The following is a 26,095-nucleotide window of genomic DNA, read 5'->3' on the forward strand; positions in this document are numbered from 1 at the left end:
TGTACCTATGCGGGGATTAGAACCCAGGTGCTCGGCGTGACGAACCAACGCTTTAACCACTAGGCTACCCAGCCGCCCTCGCAAGGTAGACGCTTTATCCACATATCTAGCAAGCTAAGGGAGAACGATGTTGCAGAAGAGAATCGCTGGTGTGTGTTAACCGTCCAGTACCAGTAGAACGGTGGAAGATGAGCTCATAGCTGCGATGTGACTAAACCAGATTCAGCAAGCTTCAAAATTCATATTCAGATTAAGAAATTCCGTTTCTAAAACAGGCGATTCGTGATGAAAAGTCCATTGACTCGACACAACGAAATTCTACACGCCTTGAAAACAGAAGCTGCCTTGTTTGTCTTGGGGTATTGCAGAGCTGTAGTTGCCAGTAGGTTGTATGGAAGTAACAGGACACTCAGCTCTATTCATCACTAGGTATCGTTGATTTTCTGTGATATCTGATTGTCTGTGATATCTGATTTTCTGTGATATCTGATATTCTGTGATATCTGATTTTCTGACTTTTACACCCCACTGCGTCGCTTTGTTAGTGCAATCTGCATGTTGCTGTAATCATTTTTCTTTCATGGCACTGCAATCGACATGTCACTTTAATGTGCATGTTACTGTAATCCACATGTTGCTGCAATCTGCATGTCACTCCAATCCACATGTCACTTTAATCTGCATGTTACTATAATCCAAATGTTACTGTAATCTGTATGTCACTGCAGTCATCAATTCACTGCAATCCACATGTCACTTTAATCTGCATGTTACTGTAATCCAAATGTTACTGTAATCTGTATGTCACTGCAGTCATGTCACTGCAATCCACATGTCACTGCAATCCACATGTCACTGCAATCTGCATATCACTGTAAGGTACATGTTGCTGTAATCTGCATGTACTGTAATCTGCATCTTACTGCAATCCACATCTTGCTGCAGTCCACACGAAATGATGACTAAATCAGACATACGTAGGGAACAAATTATAATTTCGAAACAGCTGTAGCTTCCAAGTTTGATACGGCAGTGTTTGCCTACACAAGTACAGCGTCTACGTGACATATTAGTCACGACAAGTTGGTCAAGGCACGTTCCCTCTTGTGTGTTCTCTACATCTACATGGACAACGACAACGTTGTCAGTGACACGGAAATTGAAATTGACGAGAATGTGCCAATGGCAACATGTATTTGAATCACAATGCTGTGAGTTGATACAGTTCCCTGAAGACCAGCATGCAACATTTGCATTCGATTAAGAAGACAGAGGAACTGATACGTGACAGATGTTGTAGTTGGCTTGCATCCACTCCCCTCGGAAGTACCAACGACTTTGCCTGTATGCCTCAATGGGATATAATTGGTATTCAGCAACCCACGCTTGTTATAAGAAGCGACTAACGGGATCGAGTAGTCAAACTATACTTGGTTGACACATGTCATCGTATCGCTGTTGCGCAGTTCGATTCTCATGCTGTTGATCACTGGATTGTCTGATCCCGTCTCTATTATGAACGGCCCGCTGCTGTATAGCGAGTCAATTGCACTAGAAGAGGTCTCGATGGATATAGAGACTGGTAATTCATTGCAATGTCACTGATGTCAAATAATTCAAATTAAACCCATGGTTTATAATTGTACAATGATAATTATCGTTTTGATAGAAAGTGTGGACGACAGAAAACACGTCAATAAACATCGCGTGAGGTGTTTTCGGTCGCTCTTGTTCGGGACATAAATACCCTATGCCAAGTGATTTCTACCTGAGATCAATGGATTATGTAATGGTTGTAATGATTCGCACATACAAAGTATACAAGTGAAGATAATGTTAATACGGGCTATCATACAATGTGCTTTAACGGTTTGCGACCCGTGAAGGTCCCGGGGTAGAATAGGCCTTCAGCAACCCATGCTTGCCATAAAAGGTGACTATGCTTGTCGTAAGAGGCGACTAACGGGATCGGGTGGTCAGACTAGCTGACTTGGTTGACACATGTCATCGGTTCCCCATTGCGCAGATCGATGCTCATGTTGTTGATCACTGGATTGTCTGGTCCAGAGTCGATTATGGTGCCCCTGATAATACTGTAATATTGCTAAAGCGCCGTAAAACCTCACTCACTCAATAGGTATTTTTTACAATAATTTGAAATGCAGTTCTAAGGAGATTTATTTGTGCGCTGTTTTCGCAGTCAGCAATATTCCAGCTGAATGGCGACGGTCCGTAAATAATCGAGTCTGGATCAGACAATGCAGTGATCAAGAGCATGAGCATAGATCGTAGCAATTGGAATACAATGACGAGTCAATCGTGTTATAAATAGGCTGCGACGGGGTAGCACAGTGGTTACGTCACACTGAAGACCCTGGTTCGAATCCCAAAGTGGCTACAATGTGTGAATCCCATTTCTTGTGTCCCCGCCGTGATATTGCTGTAATATTGCTAAACTCAACTCACTCATTCACTAGAAATGGAACAGTGCTAAAAGTGGTTTTAAACCAAATTCATGATGAACGATCAATGTTTAAATATAACATGGGACAAACATATTACGAAATTAGTTTAATACAAAATGATGTACAAATCTCAGTTCAGATACGCCTTTTAGTCAGAAAACATTCACCATTATTGTACAAGATGTGATTGCAGAAAGTAAGTTATAACAGTCGACATTTTCACTGTCAAAATGGTGGAGATAGAAACAGTAACATCCTGATACATGTATGAGAGCGCCCAGAATTTGGTCACATCTTGGCATTTGGAACATTTGGACCCTTCTGGGTCTCTAATTCCAAGAAATCTTGCAGGCATTGTACTCGTCGTCTCTCGAGTTATATATTTATTCCACCTTAGAGTGTCCTGGGTATATACTACTCAAAGGAGGTTTAGGATCAACTAATTTGTATTATTTCTTTAGTTAGTTTGTCAAGGACAAACTGTATTTTCTGTGTGGTCTTTTCCCATAAGTATTTATTCCACCTTGGTGTATTCAGGCTATATACTACTCAAAACAGTTAAGGATCACTGATTGTTATTAATATAGTTATTTTGTCTTGTCTTGTCTTGGCACTGGCTGTCTTAGTATTCGATCTAGAGTAATATGAAAGAACCACGTGGTTCTTAACTTATTTTGAGCAGTATAAATCTGTGTGACGTAATGAAGAACATCGTCACCGTAACATATCACAAAAAAACGTAAATGTGTCTCGTCATTTTTTTGTATTTTTTTGGTCCATTCCAGGCTTTGTATCCTAAGATCCCCCCCCAAAAAAATTACAGCATGTGTTAAACTACTCTCCGTGTTAATTGCCCTATATTTTCCACCTACTCCAGGAAGTCCTACAATTCAAGAAAAACGCGTTTGTCCAAATGTCTTCTCGGCGCTGTGTGTCTAAGTAGCCAGATAAACAGGAATCAGTGGTGCCAGCGGCTTGATTGTTCGTGTAACCACGTTATTGGAAATAGGGTCGAGGCATCGTGGTAATGATCATAGCACGGATTTCACCGAAAATTCAAATTTTGGCGATTGTGGCAAATGGAACGGAACACGCCGCAAATGAGGACAAAGCAAATCTCCACCGAGATCTGATAATCCTTGTGATGACAATTGCACCATGGTTATAGACGGGTCACAAGGGCTCGAGGTGGAAGAGGTGCAGAGGCTGATTTGTCCGTCCACCATGGAAGGCTTCTTCAGAAGGTTCAGTGAGAATGGACATGTTTTGCTGCTTTGTGTCATATGGGCAGTGTGTGTAAACATGATGACCTGGGCACATCCTCCGACATCATTAAAACATCAATGATAGGTTGAAACCTACCAATTTCCGTGTCATAGTAATGTTTGCCTGAAATAAGGCTTCGTCCGCTGTATCAGAATGGTCATATTAAACAACTTATTTGTTGAAGACAATAGAAACCCGTGGACGGTTGGGCGTTGTCTGGAGACTTGATTGGGGAACACGTGAGCCTTGCTGTGAGCTTAATGATCTCTTTAGTCACCATTATTCAGTATATGGACTCTTTGACCTCAGTTACCCTAACAACTAACATATAATCAATACATGCACGCAAAGCTCATGGCAAGGTATTCACGTGTGAAATACTGATATCAGTCATCTAACTGCCGTTCCAGTCCTCGAAGATAATGATGTTTTGTTCGTATCTAAATAGCATTAAGTAATTTTCCATCTACAACTGCAAAAATCAATTTGGGCTGAGCATTCTAATGATTGATACCATGAGCATGGAATTATGCAGTTGGGGTACGATGACATGCATGAAAGAAATTACTACTTAATCACGTTAATTGTCTTACACGACAAGTACGGGCTGCTGAAGATAGGCCTTCGGTGTTAGGGTGATGTCCTATATCATTGCTACAGCCTCAAAATCGATACGTTGTATCACAAAAAAATAAACGACTTCAAGCTCCTCACATTGTTCAGCTTTCTCAACTGAAAAAGTATAAAATCCAGAATATAACATGATTTCCAGTGGGGAAGATAAAACCAATGGGACAGGTCCCTCAGAAAGCAGCAGAAAGTAATTGCTCCAGAATAGAAAATCTTAGCGGTGACGGACAGTGTTTGATGACAGCCAGTTTTTGCCCCGGGATATTTAATGTATAAGAAAACCTCTAGAAATCGTACTGAATATCAGATGCGTCCTTCCCAAAGAAAATTAGCCTTCCATCAATCACCACTTTCATGTTGTTTTTGCAAACTTCATGGTAATACTCAATTTATGGGTAATTGTAAAATGTGTCGAAAAGGCTTATTTCAGAGGTCTTCAGCGTTTTTTCTATTAATTGAAAACGGGCAGGTTCCGAGTTCAAACATCGCAAATGGGAAAGAAATGAACTGGTAGTATTTTTTTACGTTGTAAAATATATCCGTAGTTCTTGTGGGCCAAAAGATTAATTTATTCTACTTCGCCATTTGAATATTTCCAGTCCGGAATGATGTGTTTTGATGAGGAATTAGTTACAGATGGTGAATTCAGATGTTGCGCAACAAGCGAATAGAGATGAGATTCACGCTCGTGCTACCACGTTGTTGTGTTAACATGTGTCTAAATATCCAGAACAACTGAATTAGATTTTTTGTGTCAGTTTGACAATTATTTCTAAAACATCGAATATGCGTTTCAATTGACTGTCAATGCAGATACAAATGCTTCATCCGTGATCAAACTGGGCTTTGTGGATTCATATACTAGTTATTCATGCCTAATCACATGTACAGTTCTTTGGTCCTAAAGCTGAATTTTCAATATGGCTTACGTGGCGGCCATATTGGATATCGGAACTCCGGATTTGTTTCTGGGAGATTCAGATTCATACACTCATTGCATTTTTTTTATTTTGGTGTGCTAATGCGTCTTGGACCTTTCAAGACAGATGTAGACCATACTTGTTAAAACGAGAGTTTGTTTACACGTATGTTATCCAACCTTGCTTTACCGCACTGAAAAGAAACTTGGCAATACACCCGGTTTCGACGAAAACATTTCATTAAAGTATAAACGCTAGGACTTGAATATTAATGAGATACACCTGCCTTAAATAATGATGAGTTGTACATATTTACAAAATATTTAACCTATTTCGATGTCACTCGTACTTTGTTTATGAGATATATCAAATCACAAATACCTTTAATTCTAATTTATGTGATCTTTCCTGAAATTTAACATAGTTTACATTTGGAGAACTATGTAATCTTCACATATTCTTACCTATCTAAAATGAAGGTAAATTATTATTGTGGTACTTTAATCAGTTTGTATCCCCGGGCTTACAAACAACTTCATTCTAACCAATGACTAATGGAAACACCATTATATAATATCACAAAATAAATATGATCGGGTATCGGTTTAAAAAATATTAATCAATGAAGCAAAAGTCAAATATATTTCCAGACCCTGTACAAAGTCTCCACATACTTCACTGCACACGGACCTTTGCATAAAATACGGCCATATTGAAATTACCTTTAGTGAACAACTAATATACCCAATCAGGGTATTATCTATTAGATAATTGTGTTATACTGTGTTGCAATTACGTGTATTGTGAGTATATAACGGTTATTGTGTTGCATTACGAAGTGATGCAACAACTGATATGAATGTGACGAAAATAATCAATAGTCTGTACATGATGACTTCCCACGGAGATCCGTCGCAAGACTGACGAATGAATCCTGTAACAGTCATACACAAGTAGTGATCGTGATAAGTATATGTTAAAACCCCCAAACAACGCAAGTAAATAACTGTCACACTTAAAAATAGGGCACTGAGGGATGGAAAATGTACATTTCCCGTCATGCACCGGGATCAAATTTCATCCTGTCCCAACTTCCGGTTCAGAATTGCTAGAGGTCCCACGCCGCCTTGGAACCCGCTAGAACTGTTTCCTCGCTGCGATGTTTCCCATAGCTGTTTTTGCATCATTGCCAAAGATATCTTGTTGGCCTGCAAGAAATCCCTCATTGATATCATTTCTCCCGAGTTGCGTCTGTACTCAGAGTCACTGTCGCCATCTGGTTCTGCGACGGTAACAGCAGGAGGTTTCGTCCCCCTGTGTAAGTGTCCAGGGGTAATTGCATTACGACGGGTTCGAGTCGGCTTTCGAACCTGACACTGGCAGTTTAACCTCCGCAACAGCCAGTTAAGAAACTGTTTTATCACAATTGAAGTCACGTTGAATAAACTGTATATGCAACAACATCCAATCACAATGAAAATAAAGTTGCCTAAACGGTAGAAATGGACATTGATGTAGTTGGCTTTTTGGCTTACTACGTAATCACCGAATCCTATAGTAGCAAAGGTCACAAAACAGAAGTATATTGCCTCGAAGTATGTCCAATCTTCCACGGGATAATACATAGCCGAGGCACAACAGGCGACAATACCCGCCCCCAGCAGGAGAATAAGCATGACCCAGTAGACAGAGGGTTTCCACGAATCAAGGGTCTCGTCCTCGGATGCCTGGGATGATCGCCGGTCCTTCGAATCCCGCGAGTCGTTCATGAGACCTTTCCGTTTTAATTCCCTCTCGTGTATAGCTCGCAGTATGTAGGCGAGGAACGTAATGATTCTCTCCAGGAACAAATTGAAGAACAAGATAGCGCCAGCACAACCGAAAAACCCATAGAATATGAGCACCACCTTCCCCGGCACCGTCTGTGGGGTTGTCATTCCGAATCCTGCAACATACAATGCAGTAATGTTAGAACACTTACGGAAACAGTGGTGGATGTATAATATATTTTCGAAATGTGAAGGTATCTTCGATTCCCATTTTGCTTCTTTGAAGCGCATCGTGACGTTATCTTAGAATTTATGTACCATCAGAGATGGCCCTGAGGAGGGAGAGGTGGGGTGGGGTGGGAAGGGGGTTTGGGATGAGTGGAGAGGTTACTTTAGGATCAAGGAGATACATCACACTTATGATATCAGCAAAGATAGACCTAATGTGGATGTATAATCAGATATGGATCTTACATGATTTTTGTATCGGTATCATGAGAGAAAACGTTTATAATGTATGTAAAATGTTTGCATCTTGTAGGAGTTTTACCTTATAAGGTTTAACGTATGAAGATAAACATTTGGATGGGTGGGCGTGTAACGAAAAACAGGCCTTAGAGTGAAGGCATCTTCAAGGGTAGATCTAACAGGTTTGTGTCATCAGGATTGTCTTCGCACGTAGTAATGTCTGTTTCATTGGAACACCGGGGAACACCTCACTACAGATGGAACACAGGGGTGTGACATTATCGTTTGCGACAGAACACAGGATACACATTGTGAGGATATAAGTAGCGATAGAACACAGCATCGTGAGGATATAAGTAGAGATAGAACGCAAAAGTGTGGGGATATAAGTAAAGATAGAACACATTTTGATGACATCACCATCAGAACACAAGAACACCAATGACAGAGCACATCACCACAGATAGAACATACGATCACTACAGATAGAACCAAACATCCCCACAGATAGAACACAAGATGACCACGTATAGAGCCCAACATCACCACAGATAGAACATCATTCTGGATACACCAGAAGAGATGGAACAAAGCATTACCACAGATAGAACACATCATTCTGATTACATCAATAGAGATAGAACACATCATTCTGATTACATCAATAGAGATAGAACACATCACCAACACAGATAGAACTCATCATCACCACAGATAGAACACAAGATCACCACAGATAGAACCGAACATCACCACAACATTCTGATTACATCAATAGAAATAGAACACAGTATCAACACAGACAGAACACATCTCCACAGATAAAACACAACATCACCACAGATAGAACACAACAATGGACAGGTATCAGAGGAATTAAACACAGCATGGGGATGCTACGTATCAGTAAAGACAGAACACAGTGTCACGAGGTATCAGTAAAGACAGAACACAGTGTCACGAGGTATCAGTAAAGACAGAACGCAGTGTCACGAGGTATCAGTAAAGATAGAACACAGTGTTACGAGGCATCAGTAAAGATAGAACGCAGTGTCACGAGGTATCAGTAAAGACAGAACGCAGTGTCACGAGGTATCAGTAAAGATAGAACATAGTGTTACGAGGCATCAGTAAAGATAAAATACAGTGTCACGAGGTATCAGTAAAGATAGAACACAGAGTTACAAGGTATCAGTAAAGATAGAACACGTCATTTCGGGGTTCTCTTCGTCCATAGTACACAGCTGTTTGACTATTTCAATCTACGTTATAATCATTTGTGTTATGAAAGACCTCCATCCGCGTAAATGCACGGCAATGCAATCAGAGAGCAAGTAGAAGGCAATCATGACCCATTTCCTACACCAGAGCCAATGTACAAAGCGAGAGGCACACATCTGTAGAACTTGCCGTTATAGAAGACATACACACTTCACTTGGAGACAGCCAGTAATGGGTATTGATTGACTACACCGGGTTTCATACTCGGATAATTAATCCCCTGATCTGTATATAAAGTCGTGTTGACAGCTCCTGATAACACTGTACATGACTGAGTTCCTAGGGGATTGTGTTTGGAAGATACATTACCGGCATGGAGATACAAATCACCCCTTTATGTCGTGTGTGTGTAATCTTCAGTTACCCTCCACTCGTGTAAATTGAAATTAAAACACACGTACGTTCTTTCTGGCGAAAACGGGACTATCCGATAACGTGGATAATACACCAAAGGATACCGTCCTTCCACGACATATGTCATTACATGTCAAACGAGAAATCTAGTCATGACATATGCCTAAGAGGTTTTATGAGTGGGTGACAGACTTTTGATAAACACAACCTTCCATAGTCTTAATGTTAAACCGTTTTATTGCGGTGTGGAAATGACGTTGGTAGAAGATATCACAATTCTGAAAACAGTTAGGATCACGACACCACTCATATGATCTTCCCCTGACCAGGGAGAGGAAATAATACAGTGCACTGGCTCCTTGCAAATATAGGGTATGGGTGCTTGTGAGGGCCACATTCTTGATATCACTTTCAGAGAGAATACTTTCTTCCGAATACTTTTTTGTACGTCGATGGCACTTTTAGCTAGTGGTTTTCCGATTAATTGAAATAATTGAGGATTGACTAAACGCAGTGACTAAACGGCCAAGTGATCGAACATGCTTCCTAATTATCGAACACAAACAATTTTGAACCACTTGTAACTGAAAAAAATCCATTTAACAAAACTTCAACAAATTATTAAATGTTCTCACAGTACCTAAACTGAGCCTCTGTTGGTTCTGATATCATATATCATAACTAAATATATTCTAAGTAATAGTAATAATAATAGTAATTCGGGGTAATAATCATTACCCCGAATACCCCTCGCTGCCTGTGAGGCGATAGAAGCTCAATGATTTATCCCACTGGGTACCCATTTTCTACTGCGTGAACTGAGGTACTTTTGGCGAAAATATTTATAGCGTATCATCTACGTAGACGTTAGTGCCATGTACATAGCTGTAACAATTTATCTAATCATTTGTTTAAAATGTTTGACTTTGGTACTAATATGCTCCCATACCATTTGGCATCTGTTGTCATGAATCAAATGACATATTTTAGTGAACACTAGTATTTCTCAACCGATAACACGCCCTTATGATCCACGCCCAAGTATAATTGCGAATAAAGTAGCCATTTCCATGATAATACAAATTGTCCGCTTGAACCAGGTCCTTTGGACACTAAGGATCAAATCATGAGCACGTGTTTATACATTGCTATTACATGGCAATTACAGTAGAGGTCCGCAGCGGTGAACATATAAACAAAAACACAAATCACGCTTACAACAATCGATTTAGAAAGCTTTATTGGGCCATGGGTCTGTAAACCCAGATGAAACTAATTTTGAGCAAGACACACAGAGAGCTCTATGTAATTCAAGAAAGAGCATGTTAACTGTGATTGAGATATTTGTTGACGTTCTAAGTATTGGTTCCAGGTAATGTGTGAGTGAATGTATTTTTACGGCTCTTTTAGCTATGTTCCAGCAATATCAGGACGCCAGAAATGGGTTTCACACATTGTACCATCTTGAGAATCGAACCCGGGTTTCCGGTGTGGCGAGCGCTTTAACCACTAGGCTACCCCACAGCTCCTAATGCATAAATCAGTTAGCCTAATGGACAACGTGGACAAAGAGAGAAAACAAATAGTTTCTTAGTGAGGAACGTGGAATTCAAATTCAAATTGTGTAAAACAAACTGTAAAACATTCAAACAAAGCTTATAACAGTGGCGATTTTCTTTAAAATTGGAAACAAGTTTGAGAAGGCGAAAGGGAAGCAGAAATATCACTTTTTATCGAAACAAGCGTACTGCATGAGCATGCCACATACGTAAAGGCGTCCATGCTTCAAATTTTAAATGAAAGAGGTTCTCAGGGTGCGAGTAAATTGACTGATGCTGGTACATGTGGTCTGTATTGTTGTTATATCACTTGTAATAGAATGATGGCTGTTGGAACCAATGTAAACATGTTGCACGTGAGCGTTTATGTACATGTGCGTTTTTGTTTTTTCTTTGGTTTATTTTGTAGTTGTGTGTGTGTGCATATGTTCGTTTGTAGGTGTGCTTGTTTGTGTGTATGCGTGTGTTTGTTTTGTTTTGTGTGAGCATGCGAGCGTGCGTGTGAGTGGTGATTTACAAAATCATTATTTTCTTTGCTTGATGATTAGGTGTGACGAGTGAACGCTTTAACAACTACGTTATCCCACCATGGGCATCATTGCTTGCGTAACTCTTTCTAAACAGTTGTTGATTCGCGCACAGGGGCTTGTAACGCTGAACTACTATAGTAGTTAGTAATACCCATTCTGGACAATATATACCTTGATGGCAGTTTTCAGCGTTACAAGCCCCTGTGGATTCGCGTTTAGCAGCTGGCGAAACCACAGCAGTACTACTGTTTGACAAGTATTGGATGAGCCTGCGAAGTGAACCCGTTTGTGACAAGCAGGCGGGGCAAGTAATCTGGACGAATACACTGGGTTTCACAGGTAAATTAGCGATTAAGTACGTGCAATACATGCTGACTGTGGCGTGAAAACAATACCGCTACTGTTTAACACGAGCCATTTCGTTCAGCAAAACACCATCACGACACGATTCGCTCGTGGAAATTGAACTTTTCAATATTTAGAATGTTTCCCTCTTTTTTCAAATGGAATGGTCTGGAGGGAGTTCCCATATATGTATATTGGGGTGATATGTCAGGTCGTGACTCATCTAATACTTGTCAATGCGTTGAATGATGCTCAATGCTTCAAGCCGAAATCGTGTATTTAGCTTTTGGGACTTGTGTACAGGTGTTTGGCCTGGTTGAACACAGAATAAGCGAATTTTGTTCGACGTTTATCCGTGATAATCTCATGCAGCTGTCCCAGAAGATTACCACAATATTGGTCAATAAGTGTCTGCCCTTTCGGGGGGGGGGGGGAATTTGTGACCCCAGAAATCTAAACTCTGTTGAACAGAATCCGTCTTCTTGTCATTTCTTTGGTTGTTTCACTCTGCATTCAATAATATTCCAGCTATGTGGTGGTGGTTTACAAATAGTCGAGTCTGGGCCAGACGATCCACTGATCAATATCACGAGCATCGATCTTCACTTTTAGGATACGATGACGTGTTAAACAAGTTAGCGAGTCTGGCAACCCAATCCCTTTAGTCGCCTCTTACGACAAGAATGAAGATCTGGGTTATTGAAGATCAGTTGATCTTCACCGATCGCTTCTGCTTTCACTGTTGACAGGTGGATGGTCAACTAAAGTTCAACAAATCAGCCGTGTCTGCTTCAGTGCCATTCTCACGAGGGATGATGAACCTGGACGTTTCTGAACAGAAACCTTTGAACCTAGTGAGTTGAAACCTGTGTATGCCAGCCTCATTCTTCACGACGTAGTCATGTCGATGTCACGAGAGACGCCCACCACGATGGTTATATCACTGTCGTAGGTCATCGATAATCAATAATACGTTCATGTATTTTAGCTTCGTCAGAGGTGACTATATAAGGCCTGGGATCTGGGATCGACCTTGAGGCTGTCTCTCGCCATTTGAACTCACCTGTTCACTCACTCAGGGGCCAAAGTACAGAATCATCATCCCCCCACATTAGCATCATAACGTATGGACGAATCGTCAGCCCTTTCAATTGCAGATACTAGATTACAACGTAGTGGCGATTAATGGTGACTTTCATCAATACCTATCTGAAATATCTCGTATCTCAGAATACTGAGGCTATGTATTGAAGGACTACGAATATACTCCGAAACGTTGTGTTATCTATATTACAAACGTGTTCCAGTTATGGACATTATGGCTCAAACTGTCATTCTAAGTCTCAGTATCATACATATCATGAGGTGAGGAATCTTGAAAATAATATGCTAGTGTATTAAATAGTGTCATAAACAAATACAATTACCAAACATGTCGCTGATACTTTAGACATCAATAGAAACATCTGCATTATGGCTCAAACTGTCATTCTAAGTCTCAGTATCATACATACCATGAGGTGAGGAATCTTGAAAATAATATGCTAGTGTATTGAATAGTGCCATAAACAAATGCAATTATCAAAGATGTCGCTGATACTTTAGACATCAATAGAAACATCTGCATTATGGCTCAAACTGTCATTCTAAGTCTCAGTATCATACATATCATGAGGTGAGGAATCTTGAAAATAATATGCTAGTGTATTAAATAGTGCCATAAACAAATGCAATTATCAAAGATGTCGCTGATACTTTAGACATCAATAGAAACATCTGCATTATGGCTCAAACTGTCATTCTAAGTCTCAGTATCATACATATCATGAGGTGAGGAATCTTGAAAATAATATGCTAGTGTATTAAATAGTGTCATAAACAAATACAATTACCAAACATGTCGCTGATACTTTAGACATCAATAGAAACATCTGCATTATGGCTCAAACTGTCATTCTAAGTCTCAGTATCATACATATCATGAGGTGAGGAATCTTGAAAATAATATGCTAGTGTATTGAATAGTGTCATAAACAAATACAATTACCAAACATGTCGCTGATACTTTAGACATCAATAGAAACATCTGCATTATGGCTCAAACTGTCATTCTAAGTCTCAGTATCATACATATCATGAGGTGAGGAATCTTGAAAATAATATGCTAGTGTATTAAATAGTGCCATAAACAAATGCAATTATCAAAGATGTCGCTGATACTTTAGACATCAATAGAAACATCTGCATTATGGCTCAAACTGTCATTCTAAGTCTCAGTATCATACATATCATGAGGTGAGGAATCTTGAAAATAATATGCTAGTGTATTAAATAGTGCCATAAACAAATGCAATTATCAAAGATGTCGCTGATACTTTAGACATCAATAGAAACATCTGCATTATGGCTCAAACTGTCATTCTAAGTCTCAGTATCATACATATCATGAGGTGAGGAATCTTGAAAATAATATGCTAGTGTATTAAATAGTGCCATAAACAAATACAATTATCAAAGATGTCGCTGATACTTTAGACATCAATAGAAACATCTGCATTATGGCTCAAACTGTCATTCTAAGTCTCAGTATCATACATATCATGAGGTGAGGAATCTTGAAAATAATATGCTAGTGTATTAAATAGTGCCATAAACAAATACAATTATCAAAGATGTCGCTGATACTTTAGACATCAATAGAAACATCTGCATTATGGCTCAAACTGTCATTCTAAGTCTCAGTATCATACATATCATGAGGTGAGGAATCTTGAAAATAATATGCTAGTGTATTGAATAGTGCCATAAACAAATGCAATTATCAAAGATGTCGCTGATACTTTAGACATCAATAGAAACATCTGCATTATGGCTCAAACTGTCATTCTAAGTCTCAGTATCATACATATCATGAGGTGAGGAATCTTGAAAATAATATGCTAGTGTATTAAATAGTGCCATAAACAAATGCAATTATCAAAGATGTCGCTGATACTTTAGACATCAATAGAAACATCTGCATTATGGCTCAAACTGTCATTCTAAGTCTCAGTATCATACATATCATGAGGTGAGGAATCTTGAAAATAATATGCTAGTGTATTAAATAGTGCCATAAACAAATACAATTATCAAAGATGTCGCTGATACTTTAGACATCAATAGAAACATCTGCATTATGGCTCAAACTGTCATTCTAAGTCTCAGTATCATACATATCATGAGGTGAGGAATCTTGAAAATAATATGCTAGTGTATTAAATAGTGCCATAAACAAATACAATTATCAAAGATGTCGCTGATACTTTAGACATCAATAGAAACATCTGCATTATGGCTCAAACTGTCATTCTAAGTCTCAGTATCATACATATCATGAGGTGAGGAATCTTGAAAATAATATGCTAGTGTATTAAATAGTGCCATAAACAAATACAATTACCAAACATGTCGCTGATACTTTAGACATCAATAGAAACATCTGCATTATGGCTCAAACTGTCATTCTAAGTCTCAGTATCATACATACCATGAGGTGAGGAATCTTGAAAATAATATGCTAGTGTATTAAATAGTGCCATAAACAAATACAATTATCAAAGATGTCGCTGATACTTTAGACATCAATAGAAACATCTGTATATTAACATCGTGAACGTATTTTATTTGAGTTATATCTATGTGTAATCCACATCAGCGTGTCAGTGCTATGCCACCACTAGTTCTTCCACTAACCCCGCCGCCTCCACACCCCCTCATTAAACAATATGTAAGGTACTTGTCAAACAGGAGAAAAGACATTATTTTGTCCGTCTTGACACCAGTACTGTTCAAGCCACATCTGACAGTAAGATCCTTGAAGGTCCGGGTTAGAACTGGTCTGCAGTTACCCATTCTTGTCGTAAGAGGCGACTAACGGTGTTGTCGACCACTGGATTTTCTTGTGCAGGGTCTAGATTTTCGAAGTAGTCATAGCGCAAAGATAGTCGTAAGTGCCATACATTAACATTACGTTACGACTATATTAGCGCTAAGAGAGCTTCGAAAATCTAGGCCCAGATTTGATTATATACAGATCACCGCTATATAGCTGCAATATTGCTGAGTGTGGCGTAAAACTATACCCATTTACTAGAGCATAGAAGTCATCACTTCCCATTAGATATTTAATATGTGCCATTTGTACAGCAAAACACAGAGAAAAGCAAATACATTTATCTAATGCATGATAACAATCATGACATAAGCAAAACATGATCGTTGGTGGTGATTGTGTAAATAAGACGCAGGTCGATGCAGGACCAATTAGGCCCGCTCCTGATCGGAACTCGCAGGAAATATGAATACTTAGGTCAACCAATTAATATCGCCATTACTGCTCTTAAACATTTGATCGATACAAGCCAAACATTTACACTTATGTTTCACCAACTCAAACATTTCAAAGAATACTCAATATTTCGTTTCCTGTTAGAGACATGCTGTTTCTAAGAGCAAACTTGGAGATATTGACGAAAATATTTACACAATGCTTTGAGGAAAGAAGATGTCTCTCAGATTATGTGTCCGCGTCTGTTTTAGGAATGACAATATTGATGATGTCGTACAAGAATTAGAATGCTGAATGACTGGTCGTGGTTGTCGTCGTGGTAATTAGCGAGGGTGTACTTCTAGAATAAAGGTGTGTGTGTGTGTGTGTGCATGCGTGCGTGCGTGCGTGTGTGTGTGTGTGTGTGTGTGTTGAGGAGGGGGTACATTGTGGAGGAGGAGCGGCTGACGGTGCAGGGATGTTGGCGATGATGATAATGATGTAGCGGTAGTGGTGATGATGTGATGAGGTGGTGGTGGTGATGATATTATGGCGGTGATGATGATTGCTATGGTGATGGCGGTGATGATGGTGATAAGGTGATGAGGTGATCTTAGTGGTGATGGTGATCATAGTGATAATGGTGAAGATGTGATGGTGGTGATCTTAGTGATGATGGTGATGGTGTCTATCTTAGTGATGATGGTGATGGTGTGATGTTACGATCTTAGTGATGATGTATGGTGTTCTTAGTGATGATGGTGATGAGGTGATGGGGTGATCTTACTGATGACGTGATGAGGAGATGGTGGTGATCTGAGCGATGATGGTGATGAGGTGATGGGGTGATCTTACTGATGACGTGATGAGGAGATGGTGGTGATCTGAGCGATGATGGTGATGAGGTGATCTTAGTGACGATAGTAATGGTGGTGATCTTAGAGATGATGGTGATGAGGTGATGGTGGTGATCAAAGTGATGATGACGATGGTGATGGTATTGACAGTGCAACAGTGAAGCATCAAGTCAAGTCATTTGCCTGACATCGTGAAAACCCACATAATTCTTCACTCTCAAATTGTGCAACATCAAGGACAATACTTTACAGATAGGCTTACAAATCATTCCCATTCCGTTTAGCCTGAATGGACACGTTCTACGAGAAATACGGAGATGCGACAGACCAAAGTGTACCTAAATTGAAAATGGCGTGTTTAATATTGTATTTTATATTCACTTAATCTTTAAGCTAAATTACAAACACATTTCTAAAACACTTTCCTATTATCTCCAGCGCTATGGCACGGTAAAGCATTACAAAAAGTACATGCTGAGGAATCGTTGAAATGTTTAAGGAGCAATTTATGACCCCAGAGGTTGTAAGTGTTTGCGTGACTTGTCAGCTTTAGAATTAACGCGAAGTTAGGTGACAGGCGTGAGGACATTACGTGTTCCTTTTACATCCGGGCGTTTGGGAAGTCAGCTGTGTAAATATCACACAACGCATTGCTTCAGCGCCAACAAAGGATGTACAAAACGTCGCCACTTCTTTCTTAACATGACTGCAAATTGTCAACGTTGAACCAAGCTGTAGAGGCGTCAAGCGTACGCATGTATACACGTACGCACACATGCATACACACACATGCATGCACGCAAGCACACACACATACGCACGCACATACACATGATTTCATAGTTTGCTAACTGCACGTGTATCAGACCTTGAATATGTATTTTGAATCAGTGTAAATTTCAGTATATATGTACACGCATGTGTTGTCTTTGTATACTTTAGTTTTGATGTATGGTGTAATGGTCGTGTTTGCTGTGACCTTGTCATCGGTCTGAGGCCTCCCCGCACACAAATAATGAACACTTTAATAGTGTAGTCTACATTGTATAAACAATGTCTAACATGCATGTTATTTCAGAACATGCTGTATTTTGTATAGTTTACACGTTCATTATTCTTTGGCTAGCCATTATAGACCACTTGCAGTGAGCTACTTTTATCTCTAGCTTGTGATAGACAAAGGCTACGAATAAGTTTGTATGTTTGGCCCGCCACCCTCTCTCGTCACGTCTCTGATTCGACTGAGTGAATGAGTGAGTTTAATTCTACCCCGCTTTTAGTAATATTTCAGCGGCACACCAGAACTGCGATTCACACATTGCGCCCAGTGTGCGAAATAGATACTGGTCTGCTAGCTCGTGGCTACTAAAATTCCAGTCGGGTCAGTAAATCTCCAGCCACTGGCCGACAGGCTAGTGACTTTCCACGTGGTCATGTTGTAAATATATTACTCTATCCGATTATTATTATTATTATTCACATGTATGACTATTACAAGATAAAAATGGTCATCACATTAGCTGGTTAGTCAAATTCAAATTTCGGGTTAGTGAATTACTTGGTGAGCTAGTAACTTCCAGGCATGCCCCACTAGCTTGCAACATTTGGAAACTAATTTCGACGTGACGCGTGGTAGCCTTTAACCACTAAGTTGTTCTACCACCAGCATGTTGTACTGCCGCCATGATGTTATGGAACCTACACCAACAACTTCCTCCAACGTTCAGGATGCCACCTGTGCACGTCGATGGTTACAAGTAAATGACAGTTTAAATTCTGACAACGGTAATGGGGATAAGCGTTGTTGGTCCCAGGCCCCAACGCCGATGACGACGGCGCCAGACCGAACGATTTACCGACAACGTCGTGTCAGTGGTGGACAAATTGTTGGGCGTTCTGGGAAACCACTGACGCAAACCATTTCATTCCGTGAAAATCCGGGTTAGAATTGCGTTCCTGAAAACCAAATCTAACCCGGATTTTCGTAACAGCAAGTTTATCGTAAGAGGCCGCTGGCGTGATCGGATGGTCAGACTTGCTTAAATGGTCGACATGTCATTGTATCTCAATTGCGTATATTCATGCTCATGATATTGATCACTGGGTTGCCTGGTCCAGACTCGATTATTTACATATCGCGAACTTACAGCTGGATCATTTGCGATTCTGATCAATTGACTTGTCTTAGCATGTTTTTGTGATGGTGCCATCAGCGGGGCAGGGTATGCAAACATTTTCGGGATCACTGATGTATCAGCACTATTTCATAGTCTTCATAAGTACATGCTGCTGATAAAGCAGTTACTATTCAGACTCAACCTTTAGTAGATATTTCTTTTGAAAATGAAAAGGTTTTATCGCATTTTACCATTTTACCAATTTCGTTTTTTTACTTGTTCATATTTCTTACTATTGATAATGTCAAAACTTTATTATGAAGTAATCTTAGACGACTTGGAATATGTTTATTCAGATTTCGTGTTTTCATTGGAGTGGTTTCAATTCTAACATTTATGTGTAATGGCTAAGTTTTTAATGCTGCGCTGTGATATGAAGTTTTAAATTACTTTTTTCAAATTTCTGTGACAAATGATACCTACGGTCTGTGATTTTTCTTGTCCTTTGTTTTTTGTTAAATGTTCAAAAGCGAATCTTTATTCGTAGTGTTCACAAAATATGTATTTTAGATTGGTGTCTGGTTTTAGGGTACGTCAGGCGTTGGTGCCGGGTTTTAGGGGACGTCAGGCGTCGGTGTCGGGTTTTAGGGGACGTCAGACGTTGGTGTCGGGTTTTAGGGGACGCCAGGCGTTGGTGTCGGGTTTTAGGGGACGTCAGGCTTCGGTGTCGGGTTTTAGGGTACGTCAGGCGTTGGTGTCGGGTTTTAGGGTACGTCAGGCGTTGGTGTCGGGTTTTAGGGGACGTCAGGCGTTGGTGTCGGGTTTTAGGAGACGTCAGGCGTTGGTGTCGGGTTTTAGGGGACGTCAGGCGTCGGTGTCGGGTTTTAGGGAACGTCAGGCGTCGGTGTCGAGTTTTTAGGGTACATCAGACGTTGGTGTCGGGTTTTTAGGGTACGCCAGGCGTTGGTGTCGAGTTTTTAGGGTACATCAGACGTTGGTGTCGGGTTTTTAGGGTACGCCAGGCGTTGAGTAAACCTTATTTTAAACCTTTGTCGATTCCTATTACATCTAATCAACCAGCCCTTAATCTGAAGCGAGGTTACAACCGTAACGAAACTGTTATTCCTTTAATGAGAGCGTCCCTCACTCACTCACTCATTCATTCACTCACTCATTCAGTCACTCAACAGATGTTCAGGAAACACATTTGAGGTCAAAATGTCTCGGACAAATAGCTATATGCGTCAGCGTCCTCTACTGTCATAAAACTGCATTTTGTTTCTTAAAAACAGTTTAAGTCTATTGCATGTGCAATGAAAGAACTGGCGTTATTTGATAGAACTCATTCAACTGATCACCATTAAATCCCTGCTTTGGTCCTCTGCGAAACATAAGAAGGTTGGCTGAAAGGTGGTGACTATGAAGGGCGCATTATATCTCCTTATGGTGTGTGTGTATTAGGCGAGTGAGTTTAGTTTTACGCCACACTCAGTAATATTCCAGCTATATGGCAGAGGTCTGTAAATAATCGAGTCTGGACCAGACAATCCAGTGATCAACAACATGAGCATCGATCTGCGCAATTGGGAACCGATGACTTGTGTCAACCAAGTCAACGAGCCTGACCACCCGATCCCGTTAGTCGCCTCTTACCACAAGCATAGCCGCCTTTTATGGCAATCATGGGTTGCTGAAGGCCTGTTCTACCCCGGGACCTTCACGGGTCGTGTATTAGGTACATCGCTTGTCAAACGTACACGCTCCATCTGAATCAAAAATACAAATTCATACAATACAAAACCATAATATTTTGGTTGGCATCAAAGATGAATGGACATAACCGACTACAACTGTTTCATTAAACATCTGATGGAATAACTGGAACAGGCATCCCTGCCGAGGTTGCATGAACCTTAAGGGATGGGAGGAAGCCATGAAGATGATTCAAGACCAGAAAGACCTTCAACTTGTTGATGAAATTCTTGATAAAATACACGATATGAATATGGATGACTCATCACACACCAATCATCTCGAGTGAGCAAACCATACTGTTTTTAGACCGATTTGTAGCCGTAGATGAGACGCTGGGTTAACCGCAATCATTCAAAGAATAACCAACAATCAATTGCAAAAACGTAGCTAAAAAGTAAGATTCCCTTATGAAAGGGTTGAGGACACTTAGATGAATGGCCTTGACAGTGCTGAAGAGAAACGCCAATCATCTAGCGTGATCATACTCTGCTTTTTCTGGACTGATTTGCAGCCATGGACGAGATGCGAGGATATACAACAATCACACAGACTGAACAACAATCAATTAAGAAAACTTCTAACGATTCTAAAGAAGAACGTGTGTTGCATCAGATCGCAGGACAATAATTCAACCAGCTCCTAATCTTAAAGAAAATATCTGTCTGTCAGACATGATGCGTTCATGACGATGGCACCAAATCTGCTTTGGGTGACCTTTCACACCAACACGAAAAAAGCTTCCAGGCATTTTGACCTTGTCGAAGGAGATTATTTTAGAACAATAATTGGCAACCAAAACCATCAACACGAACCAACATCCCTGGGCTCATAAATGTTTATCCACCACTCATGAGACTATCACATTCAAAACAAGAAACCCCCAAACTGTGCAGTCATTTAAATGTAATTAAATATCTTGTCTGTGGGAGTTGTGGTCATGTTCCACAGCAGTTTTATAACATGTGTATCATTCTGAACCCGCTGCAGGGAATGCATCACCTACAGTGCACACATGTCTGAGAACATGACTCCAGAGTTCGTATAGTCCAGTAAATATGACTGGTCCCTGACAGCAGTGAAATGCTTTATGCACGGAGGTTGCATGGAGGTAACGGGGTAAAATGAGGGTGTGTAGCAAAGTTTAGCCATTTCCAAATCTGACATATCGGATCCAAAACAGATATCCCATTCAGTTCCTTACTATGATCTGTAAATATGTTTAGTGAGTGAGTGACTTTAGTTTTACGCCGCAACTAGCAATATTCCAACTATATGGCAGAGGTCTGTAAATAATCGAGTCTGGACCAGACAATCCAGTGATCAACAACATGAGCATCGATCCGATGGGAACCGATGACTTGTGTCAACCAAGTCAGCGAACCTGACCACCCGATCCCGTTAGTCGCCTATTACGACAAGAATAGTCGCCTTTTTATGGCAATCATGGGTTGCTTAAGGCCTAAAAGATTTTAGACATTTTCAAATTTGACCAATCACAGCAAAAACATATATCCGCTTCAATATCCTATTATGAGAGACTTTTACTGTGTGAGATTTGTGTCTGAATAATTGACTTGCAATTGCATGTGTTTATGACAGATGTCAGTGGTGAGACATAATACATGATATATCGGTAGATGATATTCTACAGTTAGATAGTATCATAAATCCATGAACGGAAAATAAGTATGCAGCCACCAGAATTCCAACCTTCAGTCATTCTACCAGGACCAATATAATAGCAATCATTTGTGTATGTGCGTGTGTGTGTGTGTGTGTGTGTGTGTGTGTGTGTGCGATTAATCTTCTCACACTTAACACTGCCTGTGCACAATCTTCCCTATGTGTTTTTTTCCTCCACAACTTCTTCGTAAGTGGAATTTGGCTACTAGCCAGTGTGGTGTTCTGTATTCTCTGCCATTGTTCATGTAACACTCAACGTCGGTTCAACATCACCTTCCGAAGCAGTAGAGGGTCCCACGACCCCGGCTGTGGCTAGACGGCAAAAACACTCCATTATTTGTACAACCTTCCCGGTGATGGCGATTAGCGGCTGATAGATCAAGCAAACAAGAGAAAGTTTGAAATGGCGTCAGTTGCAGACCAAGTCTATTGTTATCAGTGAGTACCAAGAGTTGGATTCCCAACAGAGGAGACATCAATCCAATCAGATACCGATACGAGTTAATCTATGTTTCAGCAGACACACGCACTCCTTACTAATAATTCATAAACAGTTGTAAAACTAACAGTACCACTGATACCTATAGCATTCATCTTCGGACCATGTTATTTTATACCATTATAGGACAAACCGTAAAAATATCAATTCGCTATCGATTCTTAAGTTCGGCGTAATATATTGAAAGTTTGAGTGCATGTTTATCCGTTCATATTATGCATGCATTTTAACATGCTCAGTTTATGCGTGTATGCTTGACATGCCTAACGTGTAAGTTCATACTTTGCAAGTTGAACGTGTAAGAGCATATTTTACACATGTTCAACGTGTAAGTACATCCTTTACATATTCAACCTGCAAGTGCATACTTGCTCAACGTATGTTTGCATGTTTTACACAGTCAACCTGGAAGTGCATACTTGCTCAACGTATGTTTGCATGTTTTACACAGTCAACCTGCAAGTGCATACTTGCTCAACGTATGTTTGCATGTTTTACACAGTCAACTTGCAAGTGCATACTTGCTCAACGTATGTTTGCATGTTTTACACAGTCAACCTGGAAGTGCATACTTGCTCAACGTATGTTTGCATGTTTTACACAGTCAACCTGCAAGTGCATACTTGCTCAACGTATGTTTGCATGTTTTACACAGTCAACCTGCAAGTGCATGCTTGCTCAACGTATGTTTGCATGTTTTACACAGTCAACCTGGAAGTGCATACTTGCTCAACGTATATTTGCATGTTTTACACAGTCAACCTGCAAGTGCATGCTTGCTCAACGTATGTTTGCATGTTTTACACAGTCAACCTGCAAGTGCATACTTGCTCAACGTATGTTTGCATATTTTACACAGTCAACCTGCAAGTGCATACTTGCTCAACGTATGTTTGCATGTTTTACACAGTCAACCTGCAAGTGCATACTTGCTCAACGTATGTTTGCATATTTTACACAGTCAACCTGGAAGTGCATACTTTACATACTATACGTATGAGTGAATACTTTACTTGTTCAGCGTAAGAGTGCATGTTTTACATGTTCATTGTACATGCTCAACGTATCAGGGCAGGTTTTACAATGTCATTTCGGTCGTGCATGTTTCTCACACACAACCCGTGTGTATACTTGCCTACACGAAACTTTTTACAATAGGAATGTCTAGTGAGAAACAAGATAACCTTTGTGTGTATTTTCAACAATCGATAAACATCAAATATGCAGATTCTGCGAGGAGAAAGCTAAACGTGAAAGACGTTTCAGACGCCTCTGAGTTTTCAAAGGAAACTTGCACTTTTCATGATCAGATTGTGAATGACGCCAGAATACCATCACAAGATCGGTGTCCCGAAGTCTTCGGGTCTTCCTAACTACTAATCGCATTTCAGATTTCTTTAAAACGTGTTCTGTTTCTTTTTGGGTACTGCGCAGCGTCAGCCGACATCCTCAACGTCACCTTCAACCCTAGCAACGTCACCCTCCACCTTAGCAACAGTCGATCTTTCTTCAACTGCGACTGTTGATGTAGGACGTTATATTTGAGTTCAATAAAACGCAATAAGAAATCTTGAAATAGATAAAAAGAAACGATAATAGGATGTTGATCTTTGAAGCAGGAGTGCGGGTACTTCAAGTGAAAGACACTGTTGTAGCTGCCAGGAAGTAGTCACGCTTCATCAACAAGAATGCATGACGATATACTGGTCATGTCCCCTCTCCTAAGAAGTAAGCTTACACAGATCAGTAACGAGAGTGGGTGTCAACTAGGGCAGTTACCCGTAAACAACCCAAGTCACGACTAACGGCTGGTAAGGCTCGCTCATATAGTTGACACATTGTATCGACAGTTGTTTCGGTCGATGCTCATGCTGTTGATCGCTGGGTTGTTTGGTCCAGATTCGAGTGTTTTACAGAATAGAATATTGCTGAGTATGGATTTAAACATCACACAGACAAGCAAACACTATTTTTCTATTTATAGAAAAAGAGGCAACAGCACACTTTCCATGGTCAATAGAAATCTACTGAAATCAGAGCCGATTGTACTACTATTACACTATGGGAATGTGTTTATGAATCGCTATGAATTGCGATAATCCCAGGTGCTCCCGAAATGTCAGAATGCCCTGCCACAAAGAAGATTCAGTTTGGAATTGATCTTGAGAAACTCGTTCTGTTCGTACTTGGAATCAGATGGTCATTATCGCGGAATCAGATTGTCAGGCTCGCTGACTTGGTTGATTATTATAATATATTCCATGTGAGTAGATCGATTTTCACTGAATTGTCAGATGCAGACAACAGCTTATACAAAAGACTATCACAGGGTGAGTAGTGGGTTAGTTTTACACCGCTTTCACCGCTTTCAGCAAGATTTCAGCAATATCACCAGAAATGAGAACTCGAACCCGGGTTTTCGGCATGAAGACAACGCTGTATCCATTAGGCTACCCCACTGCCACAGGTAATATGATGTCAACCTCGAAGCAGGAAACACTCCAAACTGTCAGACCCTTACCGACACAAGAAAGTCAACCGTTCACCTGTAAAACCCGCCTTATGGAGGTACAGGTCAACACATGGAACTGCACATTTTAAATGTATCATCTGAGTCCTGGAGTTTCGTTTGTCAGGAATATTTCTCTTTACACATTCTCAAGTGCAGATTATAGCTGCGTCCAGGCAGCGCCATGTGATGAATAGAAGGTTCCAAAACGATGTTAGTGAACATTCGACAGGAATCTCCAAAGGCTCACAAGAAAAATTTAAACCAGTTTCCTGTATGAACTCATTGATAAATACTTACTTTTGGTGAGGCAATTATGCGAAAACAGTGGCCGGATGACTCGACTTGGGTCGAGTGATTTGATAATGATCTCGCCAATAATAAACCGTTTTTTATACCATAGTTTATTTATAAAAAGTCTAATTTCTGCTTTCCGCAGTCTCTTGTTATGATAGAGTTAGAATTCAACCGAAATCGTCAGAAAGCTCACTGAGTGGTGTATTCGCACTCGCAGGCTCCATACTGTAAAGTAGTCAATGTTGATAATGTGAGAGGTCACGTGATAGTAGGATCAGTCAGCATTTGAGGTCAGTGATCTTTATAAAGGAATAGCAGCATATGTTAAATGATAGTTCATATGTAGTACAGAAACCGTATCGCACCCTACACCCTATGTTATATTGTAAACGGATGAAGCAGATGAATTAAAGCTGATACTAATGCTGCTAGTACTCTGGCAACACGGATCAGCGAGAGTACATGGTATACGAAGTGGTTCC

At 40.2% G+C, this 26,095-nt stretch overlaps 1 protein-coding gene across 1 annotated transcript in view; it reads right to left on the reverse strand.

Annotated features, from left to right (window-relative positions):
• Positions 1–2,950: 2,950 nt before the first annotated feature.
• LOC137294439 (potassium channel subfamily K member 12-like) overlaps positions 2,951–26,095 on the reverse strand; it is a 59,821-nt gene continuing 36,676 nt past the window's right edge. The window contains exon 2 of the mRNA XM_067825449.1: positions 2,951–7,226. Within this exon, the coding sequence (XP_067681550.1) occupies positions 6,352–7,226 (875 nt within the window). The 3' untranslated portion in view covers positions 2,951–6,351. The remainder of the gene's footprint in view (positions 7,227–26,095) is intronic.

This window comes from Haliotis asinina, chromosome 8, assembly GCF_037392515.1.
Source record: "Haliotis asinina isolate JCU_RB_2024 chromosome 8, JCU_Hal_asi_v2, whole genome shotgun sequence".
NCBI classification, from domain to species: Eukaryota; Metazoa; Mollusca; class Gastropoda; order Lepetellida; family Haliotidae; genus Haliotis; species Haliotis asinina.